At 36.7% G+C, this 27,125-nt stretch overlaps 1 protein-coding gene across 6 annotated transcripts in view; it reads right to left on the bottom strand.

Annotated features, from left to right (window-relative positions):
- Positions 1-27,125, bottom strand: part of SEC24B (SEC24 homolog B, COPII coat complex component) — a 92,452-nt gene that overhangs the window by 51,495 nt on the left and 13,832 nt on the right. For 4 of the 6 annotated variants that reach the window (XM_045820275.1, XM_045820277.1, XM_045820278.1 and 1 more), the window contains exons 2-3: positions 18,159-18,908; positions 4,010-4,183 (exon numbers count right to left, since the gene is read on the bottom strand). In XM_045820275.1, coding sequence (XP_045676231.1) covers positions 4,010-4,183; positions 18,159-18,908 — 924 coding nt within the window. The remainder of the gene's footprint in view (positions 1-4,009; positions 4,184-18,158; positions 18,909-27,125) is intronic. The other 2 variants (XM_045820280.1, XM_045820281.1) reach the window with 1 other exon arrangement.

The raw sequence follows: 27,125 nt of genomic DNA, 5'->3' as shown, positions 1-27,125 counted from the left end.
CTGAGTGGTATCCTTAGTAATGCTTATTCTTTTAAAAACAAGTAGAATGTTTTCTAGGACTACTGACTTTTTCAAGATACACTGAATAAAATTCATGGATATAAATTCTATGTGATTTCTTTTAAAGTCAATATGAGATGTTCAATAAAGTACTTTTCAACCTATTTTATCATAACATATTTATGATTATCACTTCCTACCTCATGTTATACAGTATTTCATTCTTTCTACCTTTTAACAAAAAAAAGTTTACTAGCAGATAAACTTATTACTACCTAGCAATGTACATCTTTCTTTTTATTATATACATAGGAACACCCTTTTTTTTTATCACAATAACTGATTAAAATTAAGTTACTTCTGATATTTATACTTGATCCCTAATGTAAATATTTGTAAAAAGTCAAATAACCAGAGTCTGATACACATATATTTACCACAGGAATACAATGCTTTTCAAGATAATCCTTTCTTCATAAATTGCTTAATATTCAGTACACATTGCATTGCTTTATTTCAAATTTGGTAATGAGAAAAAGTATATTTACTCATTGTGTAGGTTTTATAACCTACCATAAAAAAACCATATTAGAGCTTCCATATTTAAATTTGATTCTATACAGTAACGTGGCTTAAATGATATATGCTGCCATTTATTTCTCAGTGGAGTTTATGATACCCATTGCAGTTATATGAAAACATTTCCTTGGAATAGAAAATTAAGTCAGACTTTCTCACAATGAATAAAATTTGTCTCACTGTTTTAAAAATAAGGATTGCCTTTACCAATTACATTATATAGAGATACCATCCATAAAATAAATGACCTATATCACAGCTTGAAGTTTTGATAAAAATACACTGAAAGGATAAGATACTGGCAATGGCATAATGAAATTCACAATATTTTGAATTACTGAATCAGTAAAATGAGCGCTGGGTTTCGTGGCAGAAGATTGGCAGTAGGTCTTGCCCCCTCCTTGGTAGTCTGTGTATCTTTGTGTAAGAGATCTACCTCTCTAAACCAAAATTTCCTCATCTATAAATGGAAAATGAAATATGATATGCCCGCTTCACATGATGATCCAGTGACAGACAGATGAAAGGTATTTTCAAACTGTAAAATGCTACATTAAAGTAATAATAATGTCAGTGACTCTCTGGAAAATAAAATCTAACAAACAACAATAAAAATTTCTGACATGTAACTCAGAAGGTTAAAAACCCAAAAGAATAAATATTGCTTTAATAAAGCCCTTCAAATATCATTCTTATCTATATTACATTAACAAAGTTTCTATTATATGTATAAAAATAACAAAGAATAAAGTCTAGCTAAAGTTTATCTTAGTCTAACAATGAATCATATACAACTCAGATACACAAAGTTAAGCAGGGAGAAGGCAGAGGGATTCAGCTCATTGAAATATATATTTTCAATAAAAATGTACATTGCATTAAAAAATACCAAAAGTCTTGATGTTTATGTTGTTCTGACCAACTATATACTAATAATATTGTATTGCTTATTTAATCAGAAGAAAAAATGTGAATGCTTAGAATTTTGGTCATAGACAATAAAAAAAAATTTTAAAATTTCAATTTATATAGATGGTATCATTGTGGCAGAGAAGTATGATATAAGTGGGTAAAAGAGTTTCTAGCTTAAGAATATACTATATCATTACATTCAGAGGAGAGGGTATGACATAAAGGAGAAAAAGGAAAAAAATATAAACTTTTCAAATGTTAAAAAAGGGCTCATCTGGGTATTTTTTAAGGGAAAAAGGTAAGTACATTCCAGTGGATACAAAGAATAATGTCACATCTTTGTTTTAAAAGTCAACATATGCAATATTTGAAAATTACGTAGCTGTAACTTTAAAATTTTGGTGAAAAATTTTAGATGGCAATCTGAAAAATGCTTAAGTAGTTATAGAGGTTTTTAAAAAAAAAAACTATTAGGAGCAAAAATATGAAGCCTCTCCTCTAAAAACCAGTAAAAATTGCTGAGTCCTAGAGAGAATAACTAAGCAAGGGTATCTCTGAAGCTGGGAGGAAAAGGCTCACCTCCTTTAGGCAGTACTATTTTAGTAGCCATATCAGACCCACACCAGGTCCTATGCAGGCCATACACTGCACAACTGCAGGAGGCACCATTTGCGCAAACTACAACTTGCACAACATAAAGAGTAGCCCTAACGCACACCAACAATCAGCTGTGTACCCCAGACTGGCCAAAGGCAGAGGCCACTAAGACTCCAACTTCCTACTTAAGAAAAAGGAATATGAAAAGCTACAATTCAAATGTCTCCAGTATTATCTTTTCTGTTACTTATTCAAGTCAGGAGCTTTTTTAGGAAAATCAAGAGTTTAACAGCCAACAACAAAAAAATTCAGCCTCATTTTATAGAAAGAGCATAATGATAGAAAGGTCTGATTTAGAAATCTTTCATTACACTGCTTAAATTTATAACTTGGGCAGGTTACAAATTTTTATGAATCTCACTTTTCTCACTTGTAAAACAAGTAATATCTACATCATAGGATATGGGGATTAAATGAATTAATAAATATAAAGTAACTGGCACACTGTAAGTGCTCAATAAATGGTAGCTCCTTCTCTTTCCAAATCTACTTAGTAAGGAAAAAAGGAAACATGATTGTTTAGTAGGAAAATGGTTTACAAAATGACAGTAAGATAACAACATGGCATTTAAAGTAAAACGACCAAAAAGAAAATGATAGGAAAAAAATTAGCAGAGGTAATTTAAGTGGTCAAAACAAGCAAAATAGTTACGAAAAAGAATGAGTCATCAATGCAAAGGAAAACCACAAAAGACAGCATTCATTCAGTTAGGGGTTCAACCTACTCTTACTCATTCATGACAAGCAAAACTTGCCTACCAGCCCTTTACTTTGAAGGCAAACGCTTAAAAAAAAACTAGATTCTGTTCCTAATATACCCACTGGATAGTTGGAAATCAATGGACACTCCCTGGTGCTGGAGTTGGTTTTCCTATAAAACCAAATAGAAAATTTGTAATGTATAATCTGATCAAATGATAGAAAGGCACTGGAGACTACACAAATACTCAGCAGACATAGGCAGTGAAATCAGCCTAAGGATTTATGATGTTTTTCTGAGTTTCAGAACATGAGAGCTCTTCCTATGCAAAGTCAGAAGTTTTCATTACACAGTACGTGCAGTCCCTAAAAACATTACTACTTGTTGCTCTGGAAATACAAATTGTAGATTTCTTAAAACAGTTCGGTCATCTCTCATCAAATGAAAACTACAATATATTAACCTGAAATACCAATAGATTTGGAATTTTAACCAGACAGAAAATAATCATGAATACTTCCAAAAGGAAAGAAAATGTGGGAAGACAGGATAAAAACAACACATTTTAGTTGCCTGTCACTTATCACAAGCACACGAACAAACTATCATTTGTCAATGCTCCGAAGTAAGATACAATTTCATTTCTGCCCCTCTCATTCACCAAACTGGGTCAAAAGCTGCTTTTTCCACTAATAATAATGACAAAGCATAGAGATCATCAAATAGGATATGGAAATACATGAAGTAAGGAAATCTTGGGTATTTATTATAAAAGAAACTATAACAACTTTTAAAAATAGGCAATAAATGTTCCATGATAGAGGGATGGACTAATAAATTATAATTCATTGACTCAATGAATTATTAGCCGGAAAAATGACTACAAAGACTATGTAGATAGATGAAGAAGTGTGAATAATTTAGTAAATGTAAAAGCAAAATACAAAATAATATTTAAACTATGATTGCAATAATGTAAAATGTATTCATAGAGACTGAAAGTTAACATATGGAAAACGAAACAGTTGTATTTGAACTGAGATTATATATTACTATTTTCATATGTCCTAAAAATTGTGGTTATACGGTTTGACTTTTAAAAATCACCTATTTGAGTTGTGTGGATATGTGTTCTGCACACATAGTGAGTTTCTCCAATACCTTTCTGTTGTGGCATCTCTGGCGGCCGTGTGACTGAGGCCACAGGTTCCGAGAAGTGGTCTGCAGCAGGAGGAGTTCTCACTGATGAGGCTCCTGACACAACAGTGGGTATCACTGGGCTGGACTTTGGAGGCTGAACATTTTGCATAACAGGACAGGATAAAGAATCTGCAACTGAAGATAAGGAGCTATTTTAGACTTCCAGTCAAGATGGTGGCATAGGCAAACATGGCTCACCTCCTCGCACAACTACATCCAAATTATAACTAAATTATAGAACCACCATAACTCAGAACAGTCAGAAATCAAGTTGAATGGAAGTCCTACCACTACAGAATTAAACAAACCATATCCATTCAGACTGGTAGGAGGGGCAGAGATACAGAATGGGCTGGTCCCACATTCACATGTGGTAGATAAAAATGCAGGAGGGATATCTCGGAAGTGAGGGGTGCCAGCCCCACACCAGGCCCCTGAGCCCAGGGTCCCATTGACAAGAAAGTAAGTCACCATAACTTCTGGCTACAAAAACTGGTGGAGACTCAGTGGAAGAACCTCCTAGAGTCCCAAGCAGTTCCTCTTAAAAAACTAGCACATGGATCACCTACTCAGACTCACTCCCTCTGAGCTCCAGCACTGGGGTTGCAGCTTGAAAGGCACCAGTGGCATACAGGGAGGAAGTGAAGTGTCTGGCATCAAGGCAAGAGCTGGGGAACAGCTTTCTCTTACACAAAGATGGGCGGAGGCCCACAAAGCCACAGAGCCACAGAGCCAGCAGGCTGGTGCCATATCTTAGGCTCTATCAACCTGGCTAATGCTGTTTGCCCTTTCCTGGATACCCCCTGAGTCTCTGTCCCATCCAACTTACAGGCCTAACCATGCTGTTAACAGAGACTTTTCCATAAGAATGGCTGGTGCTGGCTCATGCTTCACAACTTCCTAAATTCTCTCAAACAAGCAACAGCCGGCCTCAATGAGCCACCAGGCCCCATACGTCTTGCTAAGTGGCGCCAGGCATGGCACTAGCAGCAGCCAGCCTAGATTCAGATTCACAGTTTGGCTTTTCCTGGGAATCTCAAAGCCCTGCACAAGTAGCAACTGCCTCATATTGCTTTACAGACAAGTCAGAGTGGCCTGGGACAAACACAGGTGGGGGCTGACCTTGGCCTGCATCACCCTGGAAACCCCAGAGCCTGCGCACCCAGTGGACAGCTACAGACTACATCAGAGCACCACCACCCTACCCTGCCCGTGCACAGCTGATCCTCCCTGGAGGTTGAAGGTTGGTGGTCAGTGGTCAGAGCCAGTCCTTGCAGCTGACTGGCCTGGGTAAATCCCTCCCACTGACCTGCCAATAGTAGTCAAGGCTCAACTACAAGAGGAGGGTGTACTCAGCACACACAAAGGGCGCACCTTGAGTACCCAGCTTGAGTGATAGGGGAGGCTGTGCCACTGGATCCTACAGGACACCCACTACCTTAGGCCATACTACCAAGTCTGGGAGTCAGAGCAGCTCTACCCAACACAGAGAGACTGCTAAAATGAGGTAAAAAGAAACATGACCCAAATAAGAGAAAAGAGCAAAACTCCAGAAAAAGAGCTAAATAAAACAGGGATAAGCAATCTATCAAATGCAGAGTTCAAAACACTGGTTATAAGGATGCTAAAGGAACTTAGTGAAGATCTCAAGAACATAAAAAAGGTCCAGTCAGAAATTAAGAACTCTGTAATTGAAATAAAGAACAATTTACAGGGAAACAACAGTAGAGCAGATAAGGCTGAGAATCAAATCAATGATTTGGAACATAACTAAAAAACAACCCATCAGAACAAGAAGAAAAAAGAGTAATAATAAAAAAAAATGAGGATAGTGTAAGCAGCTTCTGGGACAACTTCAAGCATTCAAACATTCCCATCATAGGGGTGACAGAAGGAGAAGAGAAAGAGCAAGAAATTGGAAATCTATATTTATATTTGAAAATATAATGAAAGAAAACTTCCCTAATTTGGTGAAGGAAATAGACATACAAGTCCAGGAAGCACAGAATCCCATACAAGATGGTTGCAGAGATGATCACTCCAAGACATATAATTAAAAATGCCAAAGGTTAAAGACAGAGAATCTTAAAAGCAGCAAGAGAAAAGCAGTTAGTTACCTACAGGTGAGCTCCCATAAGACTGTCCACTGATTTCTCAAAAGAAACTTTGCAGGCTAGAAGGGACTGGCAAGAAATATTCAAAGTCATGAAAAGCAGGGACTTACAGACAAGACTGCTCTACCCAGCAAAGACATCATTTAGAATCAAAGGACAGGTAAAGAGCTCCCAGAGAAGAAAAAAACTAAAAGAGTTCATCATTACCAAACTATTGTTACATGAAATGTTAAAGGGATTTATTTAAGAAAAAGAAGATCAAAACTATAAACAATAAAATGGCAATAAATAATTATCTGTCAACAACTGAATCTAAAAAAAACCCTAAGCAAATGAGAATAACAGCAACAGTCATGGATACAGAGAGCATTTTGATGGTTGCCAGGTGGAAGGGGGAGTTTGGGGGAAATCTGTGAAGAGGTGAGTAGATTAAAAAGTACAAATAGGTAGTTACAGAATAGCCATGGGGATAAAATACAGAATAGGAAATGGAGTAGCCAAAGAACTTACACAGACAACCCATGAACAACGGTGTGGGGACTGCCCAAGTGACTGGCAGGTGCTGGGTGGAGGGGGGCAAGGGGGAATACTGGGATAACTGTAATAGCATAATCAATAAAATATAATTAAAAAATAAAATAAAATAAAAAGTAGAGGGTAGAAAAAAGTCTGTTTCATCCACAGCAATATGCTTATATTAAATATAAAAGTTTAATATAAATATATTTAATTTATAAAAGTATATTAAAATAATAAAAGAATACAGTTCATTTGGAGTTCTTAAAACTTCAGTAGCATCATATTTATCTTGTATATCTATATGTAGAAAATAAGGTGGTCCAAAGAAATTTTCAAAAAAAAAAAATGAAGACTCATCAAATATTTTAATAATCTTTATGGAAAATTTCCTAAAACATTTCACAAGCTTCCTTATCTTCTTCAACAAAGGAAAACCAAAATGATGTTTCTTAATTAATTAATGATCACTATTATTAATTACTGTACTGTGCAATGGTACCTCAGACAGGAAGATGAATAGGAGTACTGGTATTTGCTTCTGCAGTAATGTGGTTCATGAACTCTACAATTGTTCCTAGTACCCAGCTCAGATCTCATTTTGTAGTACAAACTGCATCAGTGTAGTGTAAACATTTCTTATTTGCTATTTCTAATCAGATGCCTTATTTCACTTATAACTAAGTTAGAGTCTGATGGTAACACTTGATTGGATTTCTAAAAAAAGTACATGTGATTCACAGTAGGCCTTTATGATAACTCAAACTGCCTGGCCCAGAAGACAATCTTCAGTTAACCAAGAGATAGCAATGTAAGTGTCTACCAATGGATGATTAAAGAAAACACAAGATAGATACACACACACACAGTGTGTATGCGTATGCATGTAATAGATAAACAGATTAAAAAATTTGGTGCATGCATACACACAGAGAACATTATTCAGTCATGACAAAAGAAGGAAATCCTGCCACTTGGCAACAACATAGATGGATCTTGAGGGCATTATGCAAAGTAAATCAAGTCAGACAAAGAAAGACCACAGTGTATGATCTAACTTATATGTAGAATTTTAAAAATCTGGACTCATAGAAACAGAGAGTAGAATGGTGGTTGCCAGGGACTGGGGAGTGGGGGAAATGGGGAGATTTCAGTCAAAGGATACAAACTTCCAGTTATAAGATGAATAAGTTCTCAGGATCTAATGTATAGCATGGTTGACTATAGTTAACAATACTGCAGTATACAGTTGAAAGGTGCTAAAAGAATAGATCTTAAATATTCTCACTATACACACAGAAAGGGTAATTATATGAGGTGACAAATGTATCAATTAATTCTACTGTGGTATCATTTTATAATATATATGTGTATCAAATTACCATGCTGTATATCTCGAACTTGTATGTTAATTATATCTCAATAAATCTGAGTAAAAAACCTAGGGTGAAAGACTAGCAAACATTAATATATACTGAACACTTACATATACAGGGTGAGGTAAAAGTAGGTTTATAGTTGTTCATATGTAAAATAATATAATAAATAAGAATAAACTCCATTTCACACACTCACAAGTGTAAACCTACTTTTGCACAAACTTGTATGTGCATATACATTCATATACGAACACATGTATATATGTATGTGTATACATGCATGATACATATTTATGTGAATAACTTAGGTCTAAGACTAAAACAAATGTAGGACTATGGTGGCAGAATAAAACGTGTCCCAATACTGTACAAATGGTATAAATATGGAGAATGGGGAAAGAAGGTTGAAGGTAGCTTACATATGCTGACTGCCTCACCATTTTTAGGAGGAACAAACACTGTGGGAGACTAAAAACACTGTCACATTATTTTGCTGTTCTTCTCATTAAGAAGTGGAGTCTATCCTGGCTGGTGTGGCTTAGTTGGTCCCATAGATGGAAAGGTCATAGGTTTGATTCTCTACCAAGGCACATACCCAGATTGAGGGTTCAATACCCCGTTGGGGTGCATACAATAAGGCTGACAATCAATGTTTCTCTCTTACACAGACGTTTCTCTCTATTTAAAAGCAATGAAAAAAAAAATGTCCTGTAGTGAGGATTAAAAAAACAAGAAGAAGAGTCTATCTCCCCACCCCCTAAATCAGGGCTGACCTTGACCGGCTTTAATCAACAGGATGTGGCAGAAATAATGGTGTGCAAGTTTTGAACCATAAGTCTCAATATTCTTGCAATCTTATGTCTTTCTACTCTTCTAATGTGGCCCCGAGACCATCACAGAAGGACGTTTAGTCAAGTGGAGAGTCAACTGAGGTACCCAGTGAACAGTCTGCATCAACTGCTAGACATGTGGGTGAAGCCCTATGATCTTCCCACTCGGCCATCTTCCCAGCTAAATGAGTCACACTGAGTGTCCAGGAAAAAAGGACAGAGGTACTGCCCAACACATTCACAGAACCATGAAAAATAACACATTACTTTTGTTTTAAATCAGCATTAGCTAACTGATATAATCATTAAAACTGCTCAAGTAACAGAGTGATAAGTATATTTAACAGTACAAAGTAAAAACTAAGAAAGATATAATCATTTAAAATTGGGTGGAAGAAAAGTGAGAGGGTGGAAAATAAATATATACTAATTTTACCCTTGCTTACAACACAAATTAAAAGGCACTATGTGAAAACACAGAGAATATTTCTGCCTCTGGTAATAATGGCTAGTAAGTAGGACCAAACCTTCTACTAAAGAGAACTTTAAAAACTATGTTTAAAAATACCTTCTTAAAATCATCAAAAACCAAGTGTGATATGAACAAATATTGGGGCCAAAATCTATAAGAAATTAAAAACTCAGAGAAAAAAGTCCCACACTCAAAGCAGCTTTCGCCTTGTGGACGTCAGCTGCAAACCTGACCCACTGTTTGCCATGGCCTTGCAGGGCATGGCCAACAGAAGACACATTGTTAGACACACCAAAGACAGGGTACCTGGCAAGATACCCTATCTGTCCACTTTTACAATAGTACTGTGAAGGGTTATTAATGTCAGAAGTATAAACTAGGAAAATAATCCTTACAAATGCCAGCAGCTTTGATTCAGAAAACCTACGCAGTCCAGTAAATGTAGAGTTTTGAACCTGGATTAACATGATCACATCTAGTAGCACCTGAAGGCAAGCGACAGAGGAATCACAAAACCTTTCTGGAGAACAATTCCATCATCCCAGGCCTCAAATTATTCCCACAAATAATTTTTCCAAAAACAATTTCAAGCACAAAGTCAAAGATAAGATTAGCTCTGAAAAGGGCCCTTTCTCTGTTGTGGCACATTACAACCAGTCTCCAACCTGACACATGGCATTATCTATCTTATAATCCTGCAATATTCTGCTAGTGCTTGAAGATAAAGATAAAACTTCTAAACATGATTGACAAGGTCCTGCCTGAATCATCCTAAAACCCTAGCTTCATTCTGCTGTGATTCTCCTCTAGGTTCACCAGTCTTTTTTCAATCCCTTGAACTAGCCCATGCTCCTTCCTATTAAAGGAGAATGTAATTTTAAAAACTCTCCCTTTGCTATTACAAACTGTTTTCTTGAACCAAATAAACAATACAAATAAAAGGATATGTGATACATACATGTATGAACATATGTATATATACATATAACGAAAGCATAATAAATAAAATACTCACGAACTCAACACCCAATATTTCCAATACTGTTAAAGCTCTTGATGTTCCCCTGCCCCTCTCCTAAATAATAGTATTCCCTCACTTTTGTTTATAACATTTACCACATATACAGGTATCCTAAACATTATTTTTGCTTGTTTTTTTTTAAATTTTATAAAAATACACTGTATGTATTCTTCCATGACTTCTTATGTCACATTTCCAGAGTTTTCTCTCATTATTTTCACTGCTGTTCAGGAGTCCATTGGAAGGACATACTTTATCCATTCTACTATAAATGGAATTGTGGATTTCCAATTTTTTGTGTTCACCAACAGTACTGCTATGAATATTCACGAACATGTCCCTAGTGCAAATGTGCAAGTTTCTCTTGGGAAGAGCTTCTTAAAGTTGTGGCACACATGGCTCAAATGGGTGTAGGTGTGAGTGAAGGCTTGAGCAATCCTGTAGCAGCCTGTGGGAAATGACTTGGCCTAGAGAGTAGACTAGTCCCTTTAGCTCCGTGTCCCAAACAAATGTCATCATTTGCTGTAAGTGTTACGTATCTAAAACAAGAAGGGGTGCTCCTGGGCCTTTCTAGTCAAGTGTAGTCTACCAGCCAGCAACACCTATACAGAAACTTGATCAAAGTATCTTAGGCTAGGCTGTACTGGACCTGGTGAATCAGAACCTGCATTTTAACAAGATCCCAGGTGACTGATGCACAAAGTCAGAGCATACAGAAATGGAATAGCTGCATTTTAGGGTGTGGTTACTTCACTTCACATGCCGAATTCTCCTAAAATACCAAACCAATAAACCCTTCTCCAAACAGTGTCTAAGAGTTTCTGTTATAACACATCTTTGTCATCCCTTAGTATGGTTAGACTTTTAAATTTTTATCATTTTGATGTTAGATAAAGATATCCCTTTCTGGTTTTAATTTGCTTTTCTCTATTAATGAGATTGAATATATTTAATTTTCTGTGAAATACTTGTTCATGTATTTTTATTCTGGGGTTGTTGGTCATTTCCTTATTAATTTACGTATGTTATTTGTGTATTCTTGATAAATACCGTATTTTTTTCCCTTCCAGCTAATGGTTTGCCTTTTTGTTTGCTTTATATTGTCTTTCAATGATGAGAAGTTCTTACTTAGGAATTACTCAAGCTTATCATGCTTATTCTTTATAGCTAGCATTGTGTTTGTTTTTTAAGTTCAGGCGGCAGCTTCCTATATTTTAAAGTGTTGCCTTTTTGCATTTCACATATTTCTTTTACATGTGGAGAATTCATCCTTCAGACTGTAGCTCAAATGTCAAATATGAGGGAAAACTTTCCTAAGCTTCATAACTAATAGGCCAGATGTAACAATGTATCCTTGCTAAGCACCATATATCTCTGTTTCATGGTATTTAAATAATAACAGCAATTTTACACTCATTTCTGTTTATTTGGATAATGTTTGCTTCCTCACACAGATGTGCAAAAATCATAAGGGTAAGAATCAAGCCTTTTTACTCACTGTTTTATCTCCCAGCTAGCATTAAAACAATACCTGTCAGATAGTTGGCTTTCAAATATTTGCCAAATGAATGGAGAAAAATTCTATAGACATTAAGGACCATAGAAGCATGCCAGCCAAAACAGAAAGTATCCCTTGCACAACAGAATTTGGTAGGAAAATAACATGTAACTGGCACTATGAAAAATGAACTGCGATACTACTGGCTAGTGTAAGGGATGGTTAGAGACAACTCATGATTCAAGAATATATCTTTTTCTGGAGGCGGGCTATTAAGGTAGTTCCCTAGTTAGCTCCTGTATCCCTTTAGTAATTGTGGATAAAATTCTTTCAACACTAAGGAGATTAAATAATTCTCAGCTAATACACCACTGACCATTAAAGTTATTCAACCTGGAAAATTTAAAAGGCATCTTTTATTCTTCCATTTTCTTCATAAACTACATTAATAAGTCCTTAAAATCATCCTCTGCCATCTGTCTTATGTCTAAATGAATACCGGCACAAATCATCCTTCATCTAGATAATTTTAGTAATTCCTTCCTCACTTGTCTATCTCCAAGTTCTTCGTCTTCCAGTCTACCTACCACACCGTGCATAGAAGCTTCTGAAACATAAATATGATAGTGTCACCACCTTGCTTAAAACTGTTGATGGTTCCTAGACCATACAAAACCAAGCTTATGTTTTTCGTCATCAACTCCTCTCACCTTTGTAATGGCACAGCCCACTAGAACCCAGGGAACCGACACAGAGGAAAAGAGATAACCAAAAAACCCAAAGTCTGAAGAAAGTGTTTCTGAAGATAATCATTTCACCTTCTGAGCTTAGAGAAGGAGTGAAAGTAGAAAAACTTTACAAGTGGTAGATACAAAGTTAAGAAAAGATGGTAAGGCTTAAGGGTAGCTTTGGAAAAACTGAGGAGTGTTTTCCAAAGGAGCAAAACTGTTACCTGCATGTTACAACTCTGCAACCTCACAAGTGTTCAAAGCTGAAAATATTCTCTTTACTGTATATTAAACCTGCAAAGTAGTTTTCTAATTTATTTCTAACTTGGATTTCTTTGTCCAGAAATCATATCCTACAGGGTATTTATTCTGCTTTTCCTCAGGCACATCACCACCTTGAGAAAACAGATATAAATATTAACTTATTAGTGATTATATGCTAGTTTCAAGTATAGATTTTATACAGTGATACATACAGTGATTATTATATGAGTGGCTTTTTAACTGCTTATTGTTTTACAAAATTGTTAGCCCTGACTGGTATGATTCAATTGATTGGGCCTTGTCCTACACAGCAAATGGCTGCCGGTTGTGGTCCGGTTGGGGAGTGTATGAGAGGCAACTGATTGATGTTTCTCTCTCACATCAATGTTTCTCTCTCTCTTTCTCCCTCCTATCCCCTCTCTCTTAAAAAATACATAAATTTAAAAAATTAAAAAATTAAATTGTACATTAATCACAGTACTATTTTGTGATATGCTATCAATGTGATCCTTATTAAGCAAGAATTAGTAAAAATAATTTTAGTAAAAGTATTTCTTTCTGGAAAAATTCTATTTCTCAGCAACAAGATTCATCTTCCTAATTTTTAAAATTATGTGCTTTTCATATAACACACTCAGGGACAGGAAGAGTTAACATCATTAAAATGTCCATTCTACTCAAAGCAATCTATAGATTTAATGCAATCCCTATCAAAATACAAACATATTTTTCACAGAAATAAAACAAATAATTCTAAAATTTATATGCAACCACAAAAGATCTCCTAATAGCCACAGAAATCTTGAGAAAGAACAAAGTTGGAGGTATCATGCTACTGGATATCAAACTATACTATATAAGGCTACGGTAATCAAAATGGCAATGGAACAGAATAGAGAGCCTAGAAATGAATCCAAGTTTATATGGTCAATTAGCCTATGACAAAGGAGGCCAGAATATACAATGGGACAATCTATTCAATAAATGGTGTTGGGAAAACTGGAAAGATGTAAGAAAAAAAGAAAGAAAGAGAAAAAGAGAGACAGAGAAAGGAAAGAAAGAAAAAGAACCTAGACTACTTTCTTATACCTTATACAAGAATAAAGTAAAAAACCAATTAAAGACTCAAATGTAAGGCCTCAAACCATAGAACTCCCAGAAGAAAACACAGGCAGTAAGTTCTGTGACATTACTTAGTAATATATTTTTTCTGATATATCTCCTTCAGCAGGGGAAACAAAAGAAAAAAATAAACAAATGGAACGACATCAAGCTCAAGAGTATTTGCACAGCAAAGGAAACCATCAACGAAATAAATGCCTACCAGGTGAGAGAAGATATTCACCAATGAAACAACCAATACAGGGTTAATATCCAAAATTTAAAAGGAACTCATATAACTTACCACCAAAAAATGAAAATCCAATTTAAAAATGGGCAGAAGACCTGAAAAGACATTTCTCCAAAGAGGACATACAGATGGTCAATAGGCATATGAAAAAATGCTCAATATCACTAACCATCAGAAATGCAAATTAAAAACCACCATCAGATATCACCTCACACCTTTCAGAATGGCTATGATAAATAAGTCAAAAAATAGTATGGCAAAGGTGTGGAACAAAGGGAACCCTTGTGCATTGTTGGTGGGACTGCAAATTGGTGCAGCCACTGTGGAAAACAGTATAGAGATTCCTCAAAAAAATTAAAACCAGAACCACCTTATAACACACCAATTACACTTTGGGGCATTTATCCAAAGAAATCCAAGGCAATAATTTGAAAAGATATATGCACTCCTATGTTCACTGCAGCACTGTTTACCAAAGTAGCCAACCTAAGTGTCCATCAATAGATGATTAGATAATGTGGTACATAACAAACACAAATGGAATACTACATAGCCATTTTTAAAAAAATGAAATCTTATCATTTGCAACAATATGGGTTGACTTAAAAGTATTATGTTAAGTGAAATAAGTCAGACAGAAAAAAACAAATACCATATGGAATACAAAGAACAAAATAAAAAATAGAAACAGACTCAGATACAGTGGACAAACTGATGGTTGTCAGATGTGAGGGGGTTTTCAGGACTAGTTGTAAAATTTAAAGGGATTAAGAAGTATAAATTGATAAACTACAAAATAGTCACGAGTATGTAAAGTACAGCACAAGGACTGTAGATGATAATACTGTAATAAAAATGAATGGTGCCAGGTAAATACTAGACTTATTGGGGGAATCATTTAGTAAATTTATAAATGTCTAACCACTAGGCAGTACAACTAAAAGTAATATAAAATAATATTGAAGGCCAACTAAAATTGAAAATAATTAAAAAAAAGCAAAAAAAAAACCAAACAAACTAGGTGCTTTTTTGTTCTTTTGCCCTGGCTGGTGTGGCTCAGTGAATGAGTGCTGGCCTGCAAATCAAAGGGTCACTGGTTCAATTCCCAAACTAGGGTACATGCCTGGGTTTTGGACCAGGTCCCCAGTGGGGAGCACATGAGAGGCAACCACACACTGATGTTTCTCTCCCTCTCTTCCTCCCTTCCTTACCCTCTCTCTAAAAATAAATACATAAATACAATCTTTAAAAAATAAAATACAGAGGAAAATAACATTTGAAGTTCTTTTTAAATGAGATAACATTTAAAGATCTTTTTATTCCATGTTTCTACACATGAATTCACCAACTGACTAAACAATAATGGCTTGTTTTTGATAATCACTTAACTCAGGTGTACGCTTTTGGATCTCAACCCTTTGCAAACTGCTTAAGTTTTTTTTTATTTTTATTGATTTAAAGAGAGAGAGAGAAGAGAGAGAAAAACATCAATTTGTTGTTCCACTTATGCATTCACTGGTTGATTCTTGTATGTGCCCTGAACAGGATTGAACCTGCAACCTTAGTGTATCAGGACAATACTCTAATTGAACTACCTGGCCAAGGCTTAAGAACTCTTACTGTACTTGAAAATAAAATGAGTATAATCAAGTAATTAAAAAGTGCAATTATTTTGTCAATTACTCAAAAGTTAAAATTCACACAAAACTATGTTTAATATCTAAAATTCTAATGTTAATGACGATGTAATTTAAGAGTTCCAAAGCAACTGAGTTGCCTATCTTTCTAGAAAATAAAAATCAACACTCCTATGGTTCCCAAACTTTGCACTAGGGCACTGAAGTTGCACCTGCAACAAATTCAGAGTTTGAAGGGAATTTTTAAATTTTCAATAGAAACACAGTGCCATCTGTCAAATACCTTATGAACTATCACTACTAAGTTGCTTGGGGTACTATTAAAAAAATATTGAGATACATCAGCGGACAAAATTTGGGAATTTCTATAATATTTAACTGTAAAGTAGATTTTAAGTAACTTCTTTATTTCTTTCAAAATGGTAATAGTGCAAGTGTCACATTAACCTGAGATGTATTTCTCAACCTCTCTATATAAAAGTAACTTAACAATCTAAAGGTAAAAAATAAAAACACTTAATATTATGGCTTTCACAGTACAGTACTGGGATTAAGAGTGAAAATGTATCTCATCTCTCTGCCTAAAGAACCAATTACTACAGTTATTCAAACAGGAGGTAACTTTGTAATTATTCCTACTCTTCAATATTTTTTCAATAAGCTCTTTCCAATTAGGTATTCTGTTCATTAGCCAAGTGGCCCCATATTTTCCTGATCCTACATGTTAGTATAAATTGGTTCTATCCAGGGTCCCATTTCCATCTCAGAAATAAGACAGAATTGCCTGTATTTCTTCATTTGTCACAAAACTTACAAAATCCTTAGGTCAGAGGGACCTTTGGATAAGCTGATCTGTAAAAGGACTGCTAAAAAAAGAGAAAGAAAACATAATTTCTAGGGGACAGACAACCCTGGTTCTGAGAAGGGCAGACTGAAACCAAGCTCCAGGACAAGCTGTTTCTAATGTTAATAACCACAAGCAAACCAACTTGGATAGCTTTCCTCATTTGTAAAACAAAAGGAAAGAACTACTGTAGAGTTTGGATCTGATACTAGGCATCCCTCGAGATCGAGTCAGAGATACAGATTTCCCAGACTACCCTGGAGATTCTGGTCTAGCTCAGTAGCAGGCTGGGGTTGAAGATCACAATCTGTGCAAATGATTCTGGTGTGCAGCCAGGTCTGGGAACTAGGACGATGCTTTACATTGACTTATGCAAGGCTCAGTCAATGCTTTTGACTGATTGATATCCACAGGTACAGAAACAATCTTGTTCTTTTACGAACAAACATGCCAAAAATGATGGAATGGAAAGACAGAAGAGACACACTGAGGAGATCTGGATCTATTGGATTCCCCTAGATTGCTTGTTATGTGAGAAAAACACCACCTCCTCCTTCGTTTAAATCACTTCTAGTTGCTTGAAGCTGAAAAGTGTTTGTAAATGGTACAGCAATGAATGACCAGATGATCTCAAATGTATAGTTCAGATCTAATATTCTAATGCACTGACTTTAAATAAACTAATTGCCCAGGAAAGAATACTCTTCCACAACAACAGCCCTGCCATATGGCTATCCAGACTTTGAAGTACATCTGCAGACATCATTCAGAAGACTACCACAGCTTTACCAAGTCCCATTCTTTCCATACATTTTCACTCAGTTCAAGAGCACATTATTAGGTTAAAATTCACAAGGTGAATTAAAATGAGTATATCCTATGGAAACCCCAACTAAAAAGACTACATATTTACATTTATAATTTTTAAACTAATAAGTTTAACCAGATCTTGGTTTAGGAAGGACAGAAAGACTAACTACAAGGTTATTCTTTATGCATCTCTCCCCCATTAACTTTTCTACAGTAAATTAAACTCTGCCTGGGATAGTAACTGTCCCAAAGTTGAACCAGTGTTAAAAAATACAAAATAAATAAGTAGTGGCTAACAAAGCATACCCCCAAATGGACCATTCCATTTGCCCTATACTTCATATTAAAGATAACTACTGCAGAGGCGTGAAAAAAATCAATAGATACTGATGAAATCCCAATCACGGCAAGGAATCAGGCTGCGTGACAGAGATGGTTGGGTGGCTAAATGTGACTAGGTAAAGGGGAAGGGCACAAGGAGATGCTATAAAATACCACAAGAAATAAAGGAAATTAATTACAGAGGTGAGCTAATTTCCAATTTTTCTATTAAGCTATATCATCTGTAATTTTTATACAAATAAAAACCTGAACAGAAATGCACTGATTTTCAGCCATGCTTTGGTGAACTTTCCATTTAACTTACCAGTATCTGCTGGGTTGTTGTTGGCTGTAGCCAGGGAGCCAGTGTGGTTTTGGATGAGATTGTCTTGAGCTGATGGAAGGCCTGAAGCTGACCATGAGACAGTATTGTATCCTGAAAGACTCTGCTGCTGCTGGTACTGTTGTGATGGTGGAGGCGGAAGTGGTGATGGACGGCTGAGAGTGGTATTCTGACCAGAAAATGAATTATCTCTATCAGGTCTGATAGTTGAAGCATTCTGTGAGGTAAACATTTGTCGCCCATATGGATCATCAGCAGGCAGAGAGGGATATGAAACACTAGGATACGCAGCATTAGATACAGTTGACACAGCATAGTGACCGCAAGTAGAGGGAAATCCCTGAGAAACAGCAGGAGAGTTGGCAGAGTACATGACTGGACTATTGTAGTGATTCACAAAAGAGGAGTATGGCTGGGAGGCACTCGTATGCAAATGAGATGCTGATGATGTGGCACCTTGGAAATATTCTGGAGTGGTCCCCACAATGTGAGGGGCAGGAGGACCCCTGCTATACATCTGCTGTGCTCCTGGTTGTTGGTTTGTTGTTTTAGAAGTCACCACATTTTGCGATGGTACTGTATAGAGACCAGAGTAGTAGTCGCCACACTGGCCATCCAATGGCAAAGAGGTCATTTTCTCAGGTCCTTGAGAGTAATGTCCTGAGGGAGCACTATAGTTTTGAGGATACAATCCATACCCAGATGGAACCTGCATTTGATTCTGTGCTGGACCTGAAAAAGAAAAGCAAATAAAGATTGTTAAGGAGATCATTTTAAAGCACAGTTCCCACCTAAATGATGTCTAATTAATTTACTTCCCTATAATCACAAATTATTAGAAAAGATATATACTGTTTTGGACCCAATGTGGTAGCTAGTCTCCAAGATAGCCTCCAATGATCCATATGTCCTGGTATTCACACCCTTCCACACTGTACCAGAATTGCTCTGTGTGACCAAGAGCATAGCAGAGGTCCCCAGCTTTCGTGGCACCACGGAAGCAGGGGTGTGGGGGGTTTGGGGAGATGACACAGGAGGAGGAGCTCAGGTGGTAAAGGGAACAGAGCTTCGCTGGCTCCCCCCACAGCTCACTACCTGCTATGTGGCCCATTTCCTAACGGCACGACAGGTACCGTTCCATGGCCCAGGACTGTGGACCACAGGTATATAGCAAAGGTAGTAGTGCAACACTTCCAAGGTTTGCCCAGCCTTGGGTGTTGGCTTTCTCTTTCTTAGATCACTCAGCGTGGTAGAACAAACCTGCCAAATTGTGAAGAGCCCTATGGAGAAGTCCATGCAGTGAGGAACTAAACTCTCTGACCAATAGCCAAAGAGACACTGAGGCCTGCCAACAACCACATGAATGAGCTTGGAAGCAGATCCTTCCTACCTAGCAGTCTAGAGATAACTACAGTCCCAGGTGACAGCTTGACTACAGTCTCATGAGACCCTAAGCCAAAGCCACCCAGCTAGGCTGTTTCCAAGCTCACAGCCCTCAGAAACTATGAGTAAATATTTGCAGTTTTAAGTTGCTAAGTTTTGGGTATACTGTTATGCAGCAATTGATAACTAACATAGTTAGCATGGAAAAAGTTCAAACCTTTCGTATTAGCTTTATAAAAACACTATTAAAAGTAACAATATACCCAGTGTAAAAAAAAACTTCAAATGATGACTACTATAAAGTGAAAAGTTCAAGGCCCCTTCTCTCCCTGGTATCTGATATGCTACTTCCCAGGAGCAGCTACAGCTAATGGTTTCTTGTGCATCCTTTATAGGCCTACTTATGTATATTTAATATGTAATGTATATATAAGCATACATGTTTTTAAACGTATATGTTTCATATAATTCTGTAACCTGTTTTTAACTTATCCTAGATATCATTCTGTGTTAGAATAAATTTTCATTATTCTCCTAAAAAATCTATGTAGCATTTCACTGCAGATATATAACATTATTTACTAAATCCCCATTGATGGATACTTATTTCAGGGAGTGAACTAATACATATATATCTATGAGGTCATTGGAGGTTCAAAGTTTGTGCTTTTAAAATTGACCATTGACAAAATCTCTCTCCAAAATATCTATCAATATGTACCTCCCATCAATAGTGCTTAAGAATGTCTCATCTTCCCAAGATTGAGTGGCATTTTATTTTATTTTTTTAAAAGAGTTTTTAAAGATTTATTTTTTATTTTTAGAGAGGGGGAAGGGAGGGAGAAAGAGATGGAGAGAAACATCAATGTGTGGTTGCCTCTCATGCGCCCCCTACATTGGACCTGGCTTGCAACCCAGGCATGTGCCCTGACTGGGAATCAAACCAGCAACTTTGATCCACAGGCCAATGCTCAATCCACTAAGCCACACCAGCCAGGGCTTGAGTGGCATTTTAATCTTTGCCATTCTGATAAGCGAAAAACATTTTAGTGTGCAGTACCTAACTTTGAGTGATGCTTAAAATCTTTTCAAATATTTCTGAGTCATTCTGTGTCTTCCTCTGTCATTTGCCCTTTTCTACAGGGTTGTGTTTTAATGAGCTTAACAACAAACCACAACCTTTGGACCAACTTATAGGGCTGTGTTTTATAAGTGTTCTTGTTTATTACAAAATTTAACCTGTTATTTTTATTTGCTACATATATTTTTCCCTTAGGTTATTGTTTGTCTTTTGACTTTATCCATGGTATCTTTTGCTACAGTATCTTGATTATGTAGTAATATCTTTCATGCTTGATAAAATCATTCTTAGTAGAACCTTCACATTCCAGTATTATAAAACTATATACTCATGTTTTCCTCTGATGCTTTTAATATTTTCTCATTCATATTTTTATATCTTTGATCACCATAGAAGATAGTTACTTTATCATTATTAAAATGAACATTAATCACCCTGGATGGTGTAGCTCAGTGGGTTGAGTGTGGGCTACGGAACCAAAGGGTCACCAGTTTGATTCTCCGTCAGGGCACATTCCTGGGTTAGGGCCAGGTCCCCAGTGGGGGCCATGTGAGGGGCAACCACACATTGATGTTTCTCTCCTTCTCTTTCTTACTCCCTTCCCCTCTCTCTACAAATAAATAAATAAAATCTTTTAAAAAATTAACATTAAACATTAATTTTATTAGTCTAATATTAAACATTTCATACCATGTGACACTCACTGTTCTAAATGCTATACATACATTAATTTCCTTAATTTTCCTCACAGCCTCTAGAAGTAAATAGTGCCATTACACCTACTTTATAAACTTGGTAAACGAGGTACAGAAATTAAGTTATTTAATAGTCACAATTATAGAAAGTAACTAGGCTGGGATTCGAATCAAGTAATGTAGCTCAAGTCCATACTTTTAAACAATCATCTGCAGCCCCTCACTACAAGAAAATTTGCTGGCATTCTTTAGCCCAGTAAATATCTGTCAATTGTCCCAAACAGTGAAATCTTGCTTCCAGCAAGGGCAAACTTTACCCTAAAATCAAATGTTCAAATCTTGTGAAAGAAAATAGGTATCTGTACCATATCTCAAATGAAAAGATAGCAAAAACAATTATACACAAGCCACTGTATTCCTTGCTACAGTGTACAAAAATATAAAAAATATTTGCTTATAAAAGATATATGAATAAAGCTCAACATTTCCTCATTCTGTTTTTAACATCTACTAAATAATGTAGTAGAACCTTGATCTCTGATTATATAAATACATATTTTATGGCCGACACAAAGGTAACTTACACAATCAAGTTGTAAGGAAAAATACCTGTACTTCTGTAATTCTAAGAAGTATATAGAAAACCAAAATTAAGATAAAACTGTTGTAATAGGTGTCCAGTTGACTTTTCTTGCAGTATATTTTACATGGCCATGGTTTACCTGGAAGAATTTATTTACTTAAAAGGAAAAAAGTGCAATAGGAATCTTTCATTAACATGTCAAAAAAAGTGAAATGTTTTCCCTCCCCTTTACTTAAATATATTAAAAAATAGATTTGCTACTATTCACTACAATCTTAGAAAATTGTAACATTATAAGTTTATCAATCAAAAGAAGATCCAAGTCAGAGCTGGATGAATCTGTTCTGATATCTTCCCACTTAATCACTTAATAATTTAGTTGGCTCATCCATGCTACATGTCTGAAAACAGGAAAACAATCATCATGTCCAAGCTACTCAAATGTCATTCTTCTAAAAATAACAGAAATGTTGTATTTGCTGAAATTCATCAGAAGTGAATTATCCATCAGAGGAGGCGTACTTTCAGTCCATCAAAGAAAAGTACCTTGCCTGGAGGATAAGGGGAGAAGGGGAAAGAGTTCATTGTATGTCAGTGCTTACACATCTAAATGTTCCAACAGCATGAAGGGTACGGAAATAATTTCATCAAAAATGATAAATGAATCAAGACTATTTTGAAAGTGAAATGTTTCCTTTGAAATATTTTAAGTCAATTTTTAAAAGCCTGCACTAAAAATAAAAAATCAGTCTGAATGGAAAATAAATAGTATCTATAACAAGTAAAATACAGTGTCTTTAAAAGTTTTATCTTACTGTGACTCAATAAGAAATATGTTTTCTTTTCTTCTACTTTAAAATATATTAGAAGCCTTGGCTGGCATACCTCAGTCGATTCAGCGCTGGCCAGTGAACCAAACAGTTGCTGGTACAATTCCCAGTCAGGACACATGCCTGGGTTCCAGGCCAGGCCCCCAGTAGAAGGTGTGCGAGAGGAAACCACACCAGTAGAGGGTGTGCGAGAGGCAACCACACACGATGTTTCTCTCCCTCTCTTTCTCCTTCCCTTCCCCTCTCTCTAAAAGTAAAGAAATAAAATCTTTAAAAAAAAAAAAAACTACTTTTAAAAATAATAAAAAATAAAATAAAATTAGGTAACTCTCCTAATTTTCTCTCAGGGAATAGACCAAACTAATATTCAAGTTTTATTTCTTCTGCCTGTACTAAAAACTGAGCCTGACAAATATTATAATAGTTTACATAGACCTATATGCTTTTTAAAGAACAGTCTACAGGGGCCCTGGCCAGGTGGCTCAGTTAGTTGGAGCAATGTCTCCTATACCAAAATGTTGCGGGTTGGATTCCTGATAAGAGCACATACCCTAGGTTATGGATTCGATTCCAGTTATGGCACATACAAGAGGCAACTGATAGATGTTTCCATCTTCCTCTCTGTCCCTCTTCCTCTCTCTAAAATCAATAAACATATCCTCAAGCGAGGATTTTTAAAAATGCAGTCTGTAGAGTAAATTATGGAAATTTTTATAATATTAACATTTTCATTTGCCTATATTTCCTATAATTCCCTCAGCAACTGTGGCAGCTTTAAAACATAATTCCCCAGTTCTTTGATACTCTGCTGATTAAAGGTGGGGTCTATGTCTACTCATTTTGAATATCAGCAGACTATCACAGTTTCCACTGATAAAGAATGGCAGAGGCAAAGCTGTGGTTCTTCCCAGGCTCAGGCATAGGACACTCAGCTCCTACACTGGGTGATGGAACATCTGCATGTGGATCCCTCAGCAGCGATGTAAGAAGACCATTTACTCCACAGCTGCCACAGTCGGAAGAAGCCAAACCACATGGAGAGGTCTTGGGTAGTGTTCTGGTCTGAAATCCAGAGTTTTTGATTCTAGCCCAGGTGCCGTCCAAATCATTCCAATCTCCAGCCGCTGCATCACCTCTGACTCTTCCCACTTCGGGCTCTAGATGCCTTAAAGCAGAGAAAAGCCATCTCTGCTGTGCCCCGTCCAAATTCTTGATTAATAGAATTTGTGGGCATAATAAAATTGCTGTTTTAAAGCATCAAGTTTTGGAGTAATTTGTTATGTGGCAATAGTACCCAAAACAGCAATTACAATTTTTTTTTAAATATCTGAATTCAGATTCTAAAATTAAAATACAGTCATCTTTACCGAGCATAAAAATGCATTATATTCTTAAAAATCTACACATCACAGTTCCAATAATTATTGTAAAAAAATTATATCTTCAAATAAGATGTTAAATATAATGTGTGTGTGTGTACATACATACACACACGGAATGCACTAACTTGTTCTATTAGGAAAATACTGTATTTTGCCATGTATAATGCGCACTTTTTTGCCCAAGTTTTTGCCGGAAAAATAAAAGCGTGCAATACACATGGGTGTAATGACTGCACACCATGGTTATAATAATGAGTATAATAATCCAGTGCATAATGCAAACAAAAACGTGGCTGCTCACTATACATGGCAAAATATGGTAGTTCTTTCCTAGAATATAATATTTGAGAGCAGAGAGCGTTAAGTAAAATATGGGAAGAGATGAAGTACATATACTAAAAAAAGAAATAAACAACTTAAGGCTCAAAACTAGGTCTATGATGACAGACAACAGCAAGTGCAATCACAGATGTGCTAGAGACCTACACTAGCCACCTGTGCCTGCTGAGCACTTGAAGTCAGGTTAATTGGAACTGAGAAGTGCTATAAGTATAAAATACACAATAGATTTTGAAAAAATAGTATGTAAAAGGGTAAAGGACCACAGTGATTTTAAATATTGAATAAATGTTAAGATGATAACACTTTCTGCACAGTGGGATAATTGGGTAAATTCAAACTGATAATACTTATTTCTTTTAATGAAACTTTCAGACAATTTAAATTATACATGCAGCTTGCATTAAGTTACTACAGAATGCTGCTAAAAGACAGAAAAATATCAAGTGAAAAAGGGAATTAATACCAGTTTTCCACCTAGACCTAAATATTTAAATTAGACATTAGTATAAACACTAATTAAAAAGTATTTTGAGATATTTCCAAATTTCATTAATGCTATTAATTTCTAAGGAAAAGGGGAAAATAACTGGCTTTCTGGGATAATTTAGATATTTCTTTGGATTCTAAATGATTTTGCAGCCTATATGGAAAGGCAGCTGGTATTTTAATATCCTAAAATGGACAGCAACAAGGGTTGTATAGGAGAGAATAAATTAGTTACATAGGTGGATAGTTAAATTTTTGAAAAACAACTCAAGTATTTTTTTTATTATTTTTTTTTAATTTATTGATTATGCTATTACATTTGTCCCTTTTCCCCCCTTCCCTCCCCTCCACCCTGTACCCCCTCTCCCACCCCCTTTAGTTCACTTCCATGTGCAATTCTTATGAGTTCTTTAGCTTCTACCTTTCCCGTACTATTCTTGCCCTCCCCCTATCTATTTTCAACCTACATTCTATGCTACTTATTCTCTATACCTTTCCCCCCCTCCCCCTCCTCCAACCCCCCCCTGTTGCTAGCCCTCCATGTGCCCTCCATTTCTGTGGTTCTGTTCCTGTTCTAGTTGTTTACTTAGTTTCTTTTGGTTTTGCTTTAGGTGTAGTTGTTAATAATTGTGAGTTTGCTGTCCTTTTACTATACATGTCTTTTCTTTATCTTCTTTTCTTAGATAAGTCCCTTTAGCATTTCATAAAATAAGGGCTTGGTGATGATGAACTCCTTTAATTTGACCTTATCTGAAAAGCACTTTATCTTCCCTTCCATTCTAAATGACAGCTTTGCTGGATAGAGCAATCTGGGATGTAGGTCCTTGTCTTTCATGACTTGGAATATTTCTTTCCAGCCCCTTCTTGCCTGTAAGGTCTCTTTGGAGAAATCAGCTGACAGTCTGATGGGAACTCCTTTGTAGGTTACTGTCCCCTTATCTCTTGCTGCTTCTAGGATTCTCTCCTTCGTTTTTACCTTGGCTAATGTAATGATGATGTGCCTTGGTGTGTTTCTTCTTGGGTCCAACTTCTTTGGGGCTCTCTGAGCTTCTTGGATTTCTTGGAAGACTGTTTCCTTTGCCAGATTGGGGAAGTTCTCCTTTATTATTTGTTCAAATAACTTTTCCACTTGTTGCTCCTCCCCTTCTGGTACCCCTATAATTCGAATGTTGGAACGTTTAAAGGTGTCCTGGATGTTCCCAAGGCTCTCCTCGATTTTTTAAATTCTTATTTCATCATGCTTTCCTGCTTGGTTGATTCTATCTTCCTTCTGGTCCACTGTATTGTTTTGAGACTCAGATTCCTTCCTTTCTCTATTGGCTCTCCTCCGCGTATCTTCCTGCATCTCTTTTATGGTAACCTGCATCCTTTCATCTAAATTGCGCCCAAAATCAACCAATTCCGTGAGCTTTCTAATCACCAGCGTTTTGAACTGTGCATCTGATAGATTGGCTATTTCTTGGTCGCTCAAAAGGATGAGTCCTGGGGGACTGATCTGCTCTGTTGCACACATGTCTTATGTCTTTCCCTGTCTCTCCTTCTTTTTCGGTCTGGTCGCTCTTGTTAAGGTGGGGGGCGGAGCCTTAGGTGTTCACCGGGGCTGGGTGCCCCAGTCGCTAGATTGTGACTTTATATGTGGGGGCGGGGGCGGGGGCGAATCAATGGCGGCAGTTCAATTCTCCTGGGCCCAGACCTTTCCCCAGGCTCCTGGGCTGCGAGCTCTGCCCTGGTCCACAATTGCTGCCCCACTGGGTCCGGCAGCCGCAGCTTGTGTACTCAGGGTCCACCGCTGCGTTCCTACGCCCCGATGGCTGTCGCGCCGATTCCGCGCCAAATTTTCCCCCGACCTCCGTGCGCTGCCGACCCGCGCCAGCCCCGCGCCCGCTCGGCTCGTTGTCTCCTACCAGTCTGGATGTACGGGTCTACTTCAACTTCTTGGCTGTCCAACTTCCATTCAGATGAATCCCCTGTCGGTTCTGGGTGTTATGCTGACTGTATTTTATTGTTGTTCTAATCTTGGTTGTGCGAGGAGGTACGGTGCGTCCACCTATTCCTCCATCTTGCCGGAAGTCCCAAGTATTTTCTTATTACAAAAGTGAGTCACTCAAAAACAAGTATAGAAAATGATCAAATAAAAATCAACTGATTACTATTTTGATGTTTTTAT

Source organism: Phyllostomus hastatus, unplaced genomic scaffold, assembly GCF_019186645.2.
Source record: "Phyllostomus hastatus isolate PE091 unplaced genomic scaffold, TTU_PhHast_1.1 phas_scaffold_39, whole genome shotgun sequence".
NCBI classification, from domain to species: Eukaryota; Metazoa; Chordata; class Mammalia; order Chiroptera; family Phyllostomidae; genus Phyllostomus; species Phyllostomus hastatus.
The sequence above is the reverse complement of the archived record's forward strand: the minus strand, read 5'-3'. Positions and strand labels throughout refer to the sequence as shown.